General features: G+C 37.2%; 1 protein-coding gene across 1 annotated transcript in view; it reads left to right on the forward strand.

Moving 5' to 3' along the window:
• Nucleotides 1-13971, forward strand: part of TMEM131 (transmembrane protein 131) — a 246218-nt gene that overhangs the window by 91789 nt on the left and 140458 nt on the right. Inside the window, exon 3 of the mRNA XM_045445797.1 lies at nt 8860-8900. Within this exon, the coding sequence (XP_045301753.1) occupies nt 8860-8900 (41 nt within the window). The remainder of the gene's footprint in view (nt 1-8859; nt 8901-13971) is intronic.

Here is a 13971-nt window from a genome sequence, read left to right on the forward strand (position 1 = left end):
GCTTGTGGTTAGACTCGCTAGGAGATTGATTCCCAACCATGTTTCTGCCCTTCCCACTCTTTTCAGTTGGCCTCTTCTCTACAGTGAACTGTGGCGAGTCTGTTTTCCCAGCCCACATCATTTTCTGGGTTAGTTGCACTGATGTGGCTATTACCTAGGTGTGTCTGTGGGAAAGAGGTGAGCTTAGTTAGGATCCTCCTACTCTTCCCAGAAGTCTATTGAAGACTATTGAAGAACGCGCTTGAAGTGTTTATAAGATAGATATCATACAAAGTTTCTTCTCCAACCACAAGATGAACAGAAGGAAAACTGAAAAATTCAGAAATTTGTGGAAATTACACAAGGGAAGTTAGAAAATATAGATAGATAAATGAAAATGAAAATGCAGCACACCAGAAACTCGTGACACACTAAAAGCTGTGGTAAGAAGGAAATTTATAGCTATAAACGCTTATGTTAAAAAACAAAAGGGGCACTTGGGTGGCTCAGTCATTTAAGCGTTCAACTTTTAATCTCAGCTCAGGTCTTGGTCTCAGGGTTTTGAGTTCTAGCCTTGCATTGGGCTCTGCACTGGACATGATGCCTACCTAAAAAAATAAAAATAAAAACCCCAAACAATCTCAAATCAGTAACCTAACTTTATAATTTAAGGAATTAGAAAAATAAGAACAAACTAAACCCAAAGCTAGCAAAAGGAAGGAAGTAATAAAGATGAGAACAGAGATAAATGAACTAGAGAATAGGAAAAATAGGGAAAATAAATGAAACCAAAATTTGGTTCTGTGAAAATATCAACAAAATTGACAAAGTCTTACCTATGTGGATTAAGAATGAAAGAAGACCAAACTATTAAACTCAGAGATGAAATTGGGGATGTTACTATTGATTGTACAGAAATAAAAAGGATTATAGGAGAGTACCATGAGCAATTGTACACCACCAAATTGGGTAGCCTCAATTAAATGGACAAATTCTAAGAAACATACCAAGATTAAATCATAAAGAAATTTAAAAAAATCTGAATAGACCTATAAAAAGTAAGAAGATTCAATCAGTAATCAAAAATCTCCCAAAGAAGAAAACCCTATACCTAATGGCTTCATTGGTGAATTCCATGAAACATTTGAAAAACTGCCAATCCTTCTCAAACTTTTCCAAAAAATTTAGGAGGAAGGGAACATTTCCTAACTCATTTTATGACACCAGCATTACTCTGATACCAAAGCCAGTGCACTACAAGAAAGGAAAAGTACAGATCAATATCCTATATGAATATTGATACAAAGTCCTCAACAAAAGATTAGCAAACTGAATGTAGCAGCATATTAAAAGGATTATATACCATGTCAAAGCATGGAAGCAACTCAAGGGTCCGTTGAAAGATATATGGATAAACAAAATGAAGTTTACAATAGACCACTTTTTACATACAGTAGAACACTACTTTAAACAGGTAGGAAAGGCCAACATATGGTACAACATGGATGAACCTTCAGGACATACACTAAGTGAAATAAGTCAGTTACAAAAAGATAAATCCTGTATGGTTCTACTTATATGAAGTACTTAGACTAGTCAAAATGTAAACACAGAAAGTAGCATGATGCTTGCCAGGGCTGGAAGGAGGAGGGAATGGAAAGTTGTTTTATTGGGTATAGAGTTTCAGCTTTCCAAGATGAAAGGAGTTTTAGAGATACATGGTAGTAACGTCACACACTATGAATACCACCACTGAACTGTTATACCGTTAAAAATAGTTAAGATGGTTAAGTTTTACATTATGTGTATTTTACTATAATAATAAAAGGGAAAAACAAAAAACTGGTGGCAGGCTAGATTTGGCTTGTGGACTGTAAGATTATCAGCCTCTGTTCTAAATTTTCTTGGGAATGGCCTTACTCTTTTCTTAAGATAAAGGGAGAAGGAACTGTGATTTGGATGTATACAGAATTATAAAAGTACTCATCTTTTTTTGTAAAGTAGTTCTTTTATAAAAGAAATATATTCTTGTAGAAAATATGGAAGATTTGGAAAAATAATAAATAACTACAGGTAATATTTACTGGATATTGTGGAGTGCCAGGCACTCTTTTAAATTCTTAAATACATGAGTTAGTCATTAATTTTATGATCATTTACCAGGAGGCATATTAAAGTATAGAGAGTTTAAGTAACTTAACCCAGTAAGTGCCTTGTAAGTGGTAAAGCTAGAATTCAAAACGAAGCTTTTGGACTCTAAAGCCTACATTCTGAACCACCATGCTCTAGAGTGGGGCTTGGGGTGTTATGCTTGTATCCCAGTACCAAATGTAATACAAGTTAATACTTTGATTTGTTTCCTTTCTATGATTTTCACTGCAAACATAGCTATGGTTTCTCATTTTACAATATAAACAACTAACTTTATGCCCAGAGCAGCTGTTTCTCATCATGTCAAGTCAGTTACCTGTTGCTGGAGCTGGGGACATGCATGGGACACAGGAAGGCCTTCATCAGAGGCTAACATCTGTGCAGCTCTTCACAGTTGACAGAAAGTCTCCTGACAGATTTCCCATGGTTGCTTGGCTAGGGCAAGCAGAGCTGCTTCTTTGTGTTTTTTTACTTCAAATTCTAAGTCTTCTCAGAACTGTCTGCTCTCCATCTCATGCCCATTTTTGACTCTGTACTCTCTTCACATTACCATTTCCTACCTTCTGTTTTAAAAATAAATGGTACAAAAAAAGTTAAATAACTGGCTCAAAAATAGCCTTAAAAACTAGGATCAAAGGACACTAAAAAATATTTATATAGTATTAAATATACAGACAGCCCTCATACCCTGTATACAGAAATTAGCTCAAAACTGATTGTAGATTTAAATATAAAACATAAAACTATAAAACTTCTAGGAAAAAAAATTGGAGAAAAGTTTCAGGATATAGGGCTATGCAGAGTTCTTGACACCAAAAACACCAAAGTACAATCCGTAAAGGAAAAGCTGATAAATTAAAAGCTTGCTCTGCAAAAGGCCACGTGAAGAAATTAAAAGCCAGACTATAGGCTAAGAAAATACTTGCAAACCATGTATCTGATAAAGGACCTCCTTTTTAGAATATATAAGGAACTCTCAAAATTCAATTAAAAAAAATCCAGATGGACTCAGCAAAGGACATGACCACACATTTTACTGAAAAGAACATACAGATGGCAAAGAAGACATTGAAAGCTGTTTGACCACATTGCCCACCCAGAAAATATAAATTAAACACAGAGAGGGAGGGGTGCCTGGGTGGCCCAGTCGGTTAAGAGTCCAACTTTGGCTCAGGTCATGATTTCACAGTTTGTGAGCTCGAGCCCCACATCGGGCTCTGTGCTGATAGCTCAGAGCCTGGAGCCTGCTTTGGATCTTGTGTTTCCCGCTCTCTCTGCCCCTCCCCTGCTTGTGTTCATTCTCTCTCTCTCAAAAATAAAAATAAACATTAAAAAAAAAAAGAGGGAGGCAAACTATAAGAGACTCTTAAATACAGAGAACAAACTGAGGGTTGCTGGAAAGGAGGTGGTAGAGAGATGGGTTAAATAGGGTGATGGGCATTAAGGAGGGCACTTGTTGGGATGAGCACTGGGTGTTGTATGTAAATGATGAATCCCTAAATTCTTCTCCTAAAACCAATACTATCCTATATGTTAACTAACTTGAAACTGAACACACACACACACACACACACACGCACGCACGCATGCACACAAAACCAGTAACACTGGAAGCTAAAACAGTATGGAGAAATGACGTAAAAATTCTGATAGAAATGATTTTGAATCTCAAATTATATACCCAACTGCTGTCATTCAAGCGTGAGAGTGGAATAAATATTTTCTGACACAAAAAGCATAAAAAAACCCCACAAACTCAACAAATCTTTTCAATGTAAGATTATTAATATTGTAACCCTTCTCTGTGTGCTTTTTTCCCTTTTCACCTTTTTGGGGTATAGGGACATTTACCCTATTTTTGCCCATTGTTTGTCAACATTTCTGCATCATTTTGTATTAGGTATTTACAGTTTACAGTTGGGCTTTGGTTTTCTAACACAATCCTTTTGTCTTTTTTAACTAGATGAGTTTATCTCCTTTAATCATACTGTATATGTGTTTACTGCATCCAATTTTTATGTTTCCTTTTTTGTTTTTTTTTCTTTCTCTTGATTTAGGGGCTTAACTTTCAGATATACATTTAAATTATGTTTAACCTATTATTTCTCAAATTATTTCAAAAACAAAATAGTGTCTATTGTGATTTTTTACTTTCTCTCAATACTTAGGGTGTTTTGTTGGCATGTACTGAAGTTTTTATTCTTCATTATAATTAAATGATTTTTCTATTTTGTGGCTTATACTTCAAAAACAACATTTACTTTCTGCTTTTCTAATCTTATTTCCACAGTTCCTTTACCGTGACCATCTGCCTATCTTTCACAAGACAGCTTCCTCATTTGCAATTCTTCATGAGTAATCTTGTTGGCCAGATTGTCTTCATGAAGATTTTTCCCCCTTAAGAAAGTGTACATGGGTGATAAACTTTCTGAGTTCCCTTTCGGTCAACTTCACATGAGAACCACAGAGTTTTGCATGTTCTAGAATTCTTAGGTTACGTTCTTTATTAAGGTATGAATGACAGACAATAACCTGTACATATTTAAAATGTACAGTTTGAAGAGTTTGAATATTTATACGCTTGTGAAACCATCCCTGCAATCAAGATAACGAACCTATCCATCACACCCAAAAGTTTACTTGTATCCCTTGGTAATCTGTCCATCCTTACCTCTGTCTCTAGGCAATCACTATCTGCTGTCACTATCAATTTATATTGTAAACTATTTTATATAAATGCAGTCACACAGAATGTACTTTGGGGAGGGGGTGCTCAGACTCCACATAATTGTTTTGAGATTCATCCATGTTGTGTGTATCATCAGTTTATTCTTTTTTTTCCTCAAATGTTACTTTCTGCTCTTTTAAAAATAATATATTTATTGTAAAACAATAAATGTTTAAGAAAAAAGGTTCCCAGTCTTTACTTTATTCTTTTTATTGCTGAGTAGTATTCCGTTGTATAGATATACCGCACTTCATTTATCCATTCACCTGTTGATGGAAATTTGGATTATACCAGCATTGACCTGCTATCAACATGCTATAAACATAAAGCTGCTGTAACCATTCATGTATAAGTGTTTTTCTTGTGTTTCCCTTGGGCAAATATCTAGGAGTTGAGTGGCATCATCATATGTTTAACTTTGTAAAAAATTGCCAAGCTTCGGGGCATCTGGGTGGTGCAGTCGGTTAAGTGTCTGGCTTTGGCTCAGATCTGATCTCACTGTTCATGAGTACGAGCCCCGCATTCAGGCTCTGTGCGGACAGCTCAGAGCCTGGAGTCTGCTTTGGATTCTGTCTCCCTCTCTCTCTGCTCCTCCCCCTGCTCACACTTGGTGTGTGTGTATGTCTCTCCCTCTCTCTCAAAAATAAATAAACGTTAAAAAAAAATTTTTTTTAATCGCCAAGCTTCTTCTAGAGTGGTGGTTTTATTTTACATTCTCACTGGCAGTGTAAGGAAATTCTAGTTGTTTCACATTCTCACCAACTCTTGTTATATTTTCAGTTTTGGACATTGTAATAGGTGTATAGTATATCATTACAATTTAAATTTGCTTTTCCTTAATAACATACTGAGCATCTTTTCATGCACTTAACTGACATTTGTATAATTGCTTATTTTTAAAAATTGTGTGGCTTTTATTATTCAGATTCACAAGTTCTTTATATGTTTATTATACAAGTCTTTCATCAAATATGTGATTTGCAAATATTTTCTCTCAGCATATGGTTTGCCTTTTCATTTTCATAACAATGTCATTTGGTGAGCATCTTAAAATTTTTGATGAAGTTCAGTATATCAGTTTTTTCCTTTTACAGTTAGTGTTTTTTTGTCCTGTTCATGAAATCTTTGTTTCCAAGATTGCAAAGATAATCTCCTGTGTTTTCTTGTTGAAGCTGTATGATTTTAATTTTTATGCTTAGATCTATGATCTGTATAAAAGTAATTGAATACATGGTATAACATAAGGATAAAGGCTTATTTTCCCTTACATAAGTTTGTCCAGTTCTTCCAGCACCATTTGCTAAAAAGATACATGTTTCTCCATTGAACTGCATTGATGCCTTTGTTGAAAATCAAATGTCTATAAATCTATGAGTTCATTTTTGGCCTTTCTCCAGTTCCATTGATCTATTTGTGTATCTTAATGGCAGTACCACAATGTCTTCATTACTATAGCTTTTTTTTAAATTGTAGCAAAATATGCATAACATAAAAATTATAATTTTAACTATTTTAATTGTGTAGTTCAGTGATACTGAGTACATTCATATTTGATTTTGTATCACTACCGTCCTGCTCCAGAACTTTTTCATCATCCCAAACTTTAACTACTCTGTACTCAATAAACAATAACTCCTCATTCCCTTCACCCTAACTCTTGACAACCACCATTCTACTTTCTATCTCTATTTGACTTCTCTAAGTACCTCATATAAATAGGATCATGTAGTATTTGTCCTTTTGTGACTGATTTATTTAACTTAGCGTAAGTGTTGACTTTGTCTTCGAGGTTCATCCATGTCGTAGCATATGTCAATTTCCTTCGTTTTTCTTAAGACTGAATAATGTTCTATTGTACATATAAACCACATTTTGTCCGTTTATCCATTGGTAGATACTTGGATTTCTTCCAACTTTATTGTGGACAATGCTGCTATATACATGGATGTCCACATATTTGTTTGATTCCCTGCTTTCTGCTTTCAGTTCTTTGGGGTATATGCCCAGAAGTGGCATTGCTGGATCATGTGGTAATTCTATGTTTAATTTTTTGAGGAACCATCGTACCATTTTCCATCGCAACACCACATTTTACATTCCCATTTAGTAGTGCATAGGGTACTGATATCTCTACAGCCTTACCAGCATCTGTTATTTTCTGGTTTTTTGATAGTAGCTATCCTGACGAGAGTGAAGTGGTATCTTATTGTAGTTTTGATTTGCATTTCCTTAGTGATTAGTGATGTTGAGCATCTTTTCATGGGCCTGTTAGCCATTTGTATATGTACTTTGGGGAAAGGTCTATCAAGTTGTCCACCATTTTTTAATCATGTTTGTTTGTTTGCCGTTTATCAGTAGCAAAGTTGAATTGTAATGGTTCTTTATGTATTTGTATATTAACCCTTTACCAGATATGTGATTTGCTCCCATCATTAAAATCTTCATAACGAAAAGTTAAACATACATAAAGTTTACTTACTTGAGAGAGAGTGTGTGCACAAGTGGGGGAGGGGCAGAGAGAGAGGGAGAGAGAAAAAATGCCAAGGAGGCTCCGCGCTGTCAATGCAGAGCCCAACATGGAGCTTGATCTCATGAACCATGAAATCAGGAGTTGGATGCTTAACTAATTGAGCCAGCCAGGCATCCTGAAAAGTTAGACATATTTTTAAGCACAGGAGATAGAAGAGATGAGAATGAATTACTACTGCTGCAACGGTTATTAACATTTTGCCATATTTCCTTTATTATACACACATACTTCCATGCACATGCAAGTCATAATCCTGAAACAATTTAAAGAAATTTAAAGAAAATTACAGAATTTAAAGAAAATTACAGACATCCTGACACTTCAGCTGCACCTGAGCTTTCACTTTCAAACAATAAAGACGTTTTCCCACATCTACCATATTTCCCCTGTATACATTTTTCAAAATACCATTTCAAAAGAATACATATTAATGGGAAAAATAACGCCACAATTCTGCTTTTTCTAGTTATAACATAGAAGCTCACTCCTTTTGGAATAAGTTCACTGACAGTATTCCTTAGGATTTTGGCATTTTCTCACATATCATTATTAAGAACCTATCTTCATCAATTGCCTACCAACTTCTTGCTTTCTCTCTTGTCTTCCCCTTTATCCTCTCTACACTGCAGCCAGAATAGTATCTTTAAAACTTAAATCAGACCATGTCTGTTTCTGTCTCTCTTACTCTGACAGACCCCTTGTACTGCATTTAGGATAGAACATGTTCCAAATTTACCATGACTTCTTACCAGGACACAGCATGGTCTGACCCCTGCCCAGCCCAGCTCCATCCAATTTGACCTACTATCTGTTTCTTCAACATCCAGGCTCTTTCCTCAAGTAGGACTTCTGTGCATGCTGTTTTCTCCACTACCACACAGCCCTGCTTCCACACACAGCTCTTTTTTACACTTTATCACATTTAACATAAATATGATCTCTTCACACAGGCCTTTCCTCATGACATACTGAAGCACATCACCTATTTGTGCTCTTTCACAACAACCTTTCCAATATTTTCGTAGTTCTTTCATATTTATTTAGTTTTAAAAGACTGTCTCCTCCTACCTCTGCCCCCACAACCTTCAGTTCCCTGGTGACAGGAACCGTGATACCCCAGCACCCATGACATAGCTGGTAAGCAGAGAGCAGTGAGAGGCACAAGTAACCTCACAAAGTGATTATAGACAGGGCTTTTTTCACAGGATATATTGGTTGGGCAAGCTTTTAAAAATCAATCACATTACATTGTATTATTTCCATGTGTGTTTAAAATCTAATCCCAAATTATTCTCTCGTTTGAATTACATAATGTGGCAAATCATTTCATATGATTTAGGGATCAGGTTTAACCTGGAAATCTGAGTGAGTATAAGATCAAAGTTGAAACTACGGTATATTTTGGATGTTCTCTATGTCTGTAATATAAAGATTTGTTTTCAGTATTGTCATGGTTTTCTTCCTTTTACAGACTGAGACAACACTTGGACTCAGTTCGTATCAACAGAAAAGGTAAGGAAGGAATATATATATATATATATATATATATATATATATTATAATGTATAAAATTTTATGTATTTGATAAGATAATAACATAACTTCAGTTCTTTTTGGGGGATTCCAGCAATGCTGTCCTTCTCTTGCACCAACTTTTTTGGTGAAGAAGGAAAAGCAACTTATAAATCACATTATATCATGTTATTTCCAGTACTGTGTTTGGCAAACCAGGTTTAAATCTGCATTTGCAGGTGATATACTGCGTAGCCTTTCTCTTCCTTGTATACGAAACGGTGTTACCCTCAGTGAGGGGTGAAACGCCCCCTTGCTTCTTAGAGGATCAGCTTTGTAAGTCCCTGGTGACTTCTTGTGGCTATTGCTGCCTTTCATGGACCAATTCTTGCTACCCTCAGTTGTTACAGGGTGTCTGCCTGCAGGCCCCCGGAGGAGGAACTCAGAGCAGTGAAACTCAGTCTTGTGACTGAAAGAGAACACTTTTGAACCCAGTTCCTCTATGATAACAAACAAGGGAGTTATTTTACCCTAAGGTTTTATGAAAATATGTACATGCTTGTGAATTTGAAGATGTCTTCCTCACATCTGAATTCTTTGGTCTTTTGGTAGCTTTTCACATCTATTAGACAATGTAAAAGAAAGTTACTATCCTCATAACCTTTCCAGGCCAGAGGTTCTGCACCTGGTTTTTAAAGGACAACGTGAGCTATCTGTGAATTAGATAACCTTGAATGTCCTTAGGGCTAGTGAAGTGCAGATTGCATCAGCAAAGAACTTTATTTTGAGAGAGATATAGCACATATTAAGACTATATAAGTTTAACTTCATAAATACCAAAATGAAACTCCTTCAGTATTCACTGGTTTTGTTCTTTTCACTCTTTCATATCTGCAATAACGTGACCCTATTTCCCCATTTTTGTCCATCTCCCTAATTTTATATATGCCCTGTTGGGACGGGCTCTACCCATGAACCCTGACCAAAGGATACACCCATTGCCTACAGTAAGATGTAGACTTCTCTGCTCTTATGATTATATAGCATAATTCCACTCTTCCATCCCTCTACCCCTTCCCAAATATCTTTGGCACAAGAATGGATTGTTTCTGGACTACTTCACATCTAGCCTGATGCTAGACTTGGCTGGGCTATCTAAGAACCTAGACTCTGACTCATTTAGAGCTAAACTGGTGGGAAGAAAAGCATGCCTGTTATCTTAGGCTTCTTCCATGATACTTTATTGCAGCAGTTAGGAAATTAGCTATGAAACTATATTGGCTACATTTATGAAGATGATGTTATTCATCCATGATCAAGATTTGGCTTTAAGGTATTTTCCTAATATAATGAAGAATTTACATCAATACATAATTATATTCTGATCTCATGTTCCACTTACCTATGATCTACATCTGCCTAACAAACTACCCAAACTTACTAGCGTAAAGCAATCATATTATTATGCTGTCAGACTCTGTAAAGAGTTGAGACAGAAAGAACACAGCTAAGATAGCTTGTCTCTGTTCCATGATGACTGGGGCCTCTGCTGGGGAGACTCCAGAGATAGAGGCCTGTTCACTTGCATAATGATGCTAGCTTGTTACCTGGGACCTCAGCTGGGCTGTCACCTAGAATGCCTACATGTGGGCCCTTCTGCCTGGTCTTTTCACAAAGGCTTGTTTGGGCTCCCTCACAGGATTATAACTGGATTTCAAAAGAGAACATCTCACAGAGAACCCACTTTTGTTTTTTCAACCTGCCTTCTGAAGTCATAGTGTTACCTCTGTCAGATGCTGTTGTTCAGTCATTTAGGTGGTTGTTGATTCAAGACATGGCAGAAGTGGAGAGACATGGGGGTGAGGCATAAGGTGAGGGGAATGACCCCCCACTTATCTATAGCAGGAATATCAGATGATTTGCAGACATGTTTTAAAACTGTCACACTTTTGTTTTGTTTTGACCAAGATCATGAACTGGATAAACACTTGATTCAAACTGGTATGCGTACCCTATGGGTTTGAAACTGGATTAGGTACTAAACATATGTTTTAGTTCAGACTGCTGTAACAAAATACCACATAGACTGAGTGGCTTAAACAACTTTTATTTCTCACAGTTTTGGAGGCCTGGAAGTCCAAGATCAAGATGCCAGCAGATTTGGTTCCCTAGTGAGGGCTCTATTCTTGGCTTACAAGATGGCTACTGTCTCCCTTTATCCTCAGATGGCAAAGAGAGAGAATGGAAGCAGGCTCTCTGGTGTCATTTGTTTTAAAGGCACTAATGCCATCATGAGGGCCTCACTTTTGTGGCCTTCTCTAAACGAAATACCTCTCAAGATTTTCATATTGGAGGTTAGGGCTTCAGCATATGAATTGGGGTGGGGGATACCAATTCAGTCCATAACAACATACAGGTCTAAATTTATATTTTGAGCCTCATATCAACTAACTAAAAACTAAATTAAAGAACAGGGTTTATGAATCACGCTTAATAAGTCATTTTAAAACATTTGTGACATGGAAAAGCAAGTACAGTCTCCATACATACCAGGCATGTGACGATTAGAACATAGCTTCCACATTGAAGGGATTTAGCCATTTTTTAAAATATGTGGCTTAGTGCTGCACAAATTAAACACTGCCAGAGCTCTCTCTAAGTAAGAATAACTTTAATGAACATGCATATGTAAAATAAAATGTGAATGAAAATACAAAATTGTGCAGTTGTAGAACAACAGACGTTGTAAATAAAATGTGTAGTTGTAGAACAACAGAAATTGTGATTTGTTTTCAGTTTAAAAACAAACTATTCTATAAAAGTGCCAGCATTTGGGTTTGAAAACTTGAGTAAAATGAAAGTTATCATATGATTAAGTATTCTAAGTACAGAAGACCCTATTAGATGGTCTTCTTGAGCCCCTCGTTTAACAGATGAGGAAGCTGAGACCCTTAGAACCGAAGGATATGCTGATGGGTAAAGTGGCAGAGTTTCATTAAAATTCATCATCTTGCCAGCCCCATGTTGCATTCACTCTGTTTGCATAGCAAGTATGGAATCCTTCAGTATTCCCTGGATTTTCTTTTTTAGCCAGTATTCATTCCTGGGAGTTTCTGAAAGTATCTGCTCAGTGCGGGGACTATGCACACAGCCCCTGCCTGCAGGCATCTTTGAAGGGCACTGAAGACACCCGTTCTGATGAGGTCATAAAGCATAGGTGTTGAAGTGACAAAACACAGCCTACTTTGTGGAAGAAAGCAGCACGCTTGAGAAGGATGTTTATAATGGGTTTAATTGCAGGGATCAAGGTACATAAGGTACACGCATGTGCCTCACATGCATCATCAGGCCCAGGTCATAGCTGAGGTCATAGCTTCTGACTCCAGAGTCTTGTCTCCATCTCTGGAGTGTGCCACGTCCACCATTCTCTCCTCAGGGACATGGTCAGTGTCCACTGAGCTTTAGAGATTGCTGGGAGGGACCCTTTGTCTTTTGACCTTTTGTAGTCATTTCTGCATCAATTTCTCACTTTTTCTCTTCCCCAGTTTTACAATCCACATACTACCTGCTCTCTGGCTTTTTCAGTAAGCCAGTAGATTCAGCCCCATCCTTTCCCACATTGCTTGTACATGATCTCTTGAGTCAAAACTCTCAATCTGTAAGTGGAATTTAACCTGCCCCAGGGAAATTTGTATCATGAAAAGATCAGCTAATCAAATGATTCTGTAGCTAGTGCATTGTATGGCAGTACAACGGTAGATGCTAGCCTCTGGCTACCATTTCTTCCTCTCCTGCCTCTTCTTCTCCCTCCTCTCCCTCACCACACACCATTATCATCTGCATTAGTTTTGGGGGGCAGGCTTGGCTCCAAGGGCTTTCAGGACACTGCAGGGGAATGAACTACTGCTTTCACGACCTCAGGATTGTGGGAAGTAAAACCACAGAAAACAGAATTTTCCAGAATACTCTTTTTTTCTATTCCTCTCCTATGTTCCAGCTCATGCTTTCTAATTTGTTTTAATACAGTTATCAATTACATAATAATACTTTGTTTAAAAGTGAAAGCATGTGCTGCCTTTATGATACGATGGTGAAGAATGTGCATATAGTGTTCCATCAGTGTTTATTTGAGTTGAATACCACAATATTATAACGAGTACCAGTAATGATTTAATATTTTGCGACATGAGGCCGTCCTTTATGGATGACTTTTCCTAGGATTGTGGAGCCCTGTGGTGGAAGATTAGGCATCAGAAGTCCTGAGTTTTCTGTTTACCGGCTGTGTGACCTTGAAAACAACTGTCTAACTGCTCTGAGCATGACTTTCATTTGTAAACTGGGGAAGATTCTTTCTTTGCCTGATACATATGTGATATAAGGTTATGCATTATTTGTTGTGAGGATCAAATGAAAATATTTGCTTGGGTAACAGTAGTTTATAAACTTTAAAATGTTATATGAATACAAGTTGTGGGTATTTGATAATTTGCTCAGTCATTCAGCAAACATTTGCTGGGATCCTTGCGTATGCTAGGCTTTGTTATAAGAACTGGTGACTTGGTAATTGTATCTGTTATCTATGGCCGTGTAATATAATAAATACCCCCAAACCTGGCAGCTTCAAACAGCAGACATGATTTATCTTTTTGCTTTTGGGAGTGAAGAATTTTGGAGCATCTTAGCAAAGTAGTTGTGGCTCAGGATCCTTCCTGACATGGCAATCAAAGTATCAACCAAAGCTGTAAGTCATCTGAAGGCCTGGGAGTGCTACATCCTCTTCAGGATGGTTCATTCATAGAACTCTTGCAAAAGGCCTTAGTTTTTGCTGGCTGTTGGCAGGAGGCCTTAGTTCTTCACCGTGTCGAACCCTCCATAGGCTTGCTTAAGTGTTGCTGCATCATGACAGCTGGTGACCCCAGAACAGGTGATGCAAGAGAAACAAGGAGGAAGCCACAGTGTCTTTTGTAATTGAGTCTTGGAGTCACACTATCACTTCTGCCATATTCCATTCATAAGAGGTCACCTCCAAGGCCAGGGGAGTTATCAGAGAATCTTTGCACGTATTTTAAAT

The sequence above is a fragment of the Leopardus geoffroyi genome, chromosome A3, assembly GCF_018350155.1.
Source record: "Leopardus geoffroyi isolate Oge1 chromosome A3, O.geoffroyi_Oge1_pat1.0, whole genome shotgun sequence".
Classification (NCBI taxonomy): Eukaryota; Metazoa; Chordata; class Mammalia; order Carnivora; family Felidae; genus Leopardus; species Leopardus geoffroyi.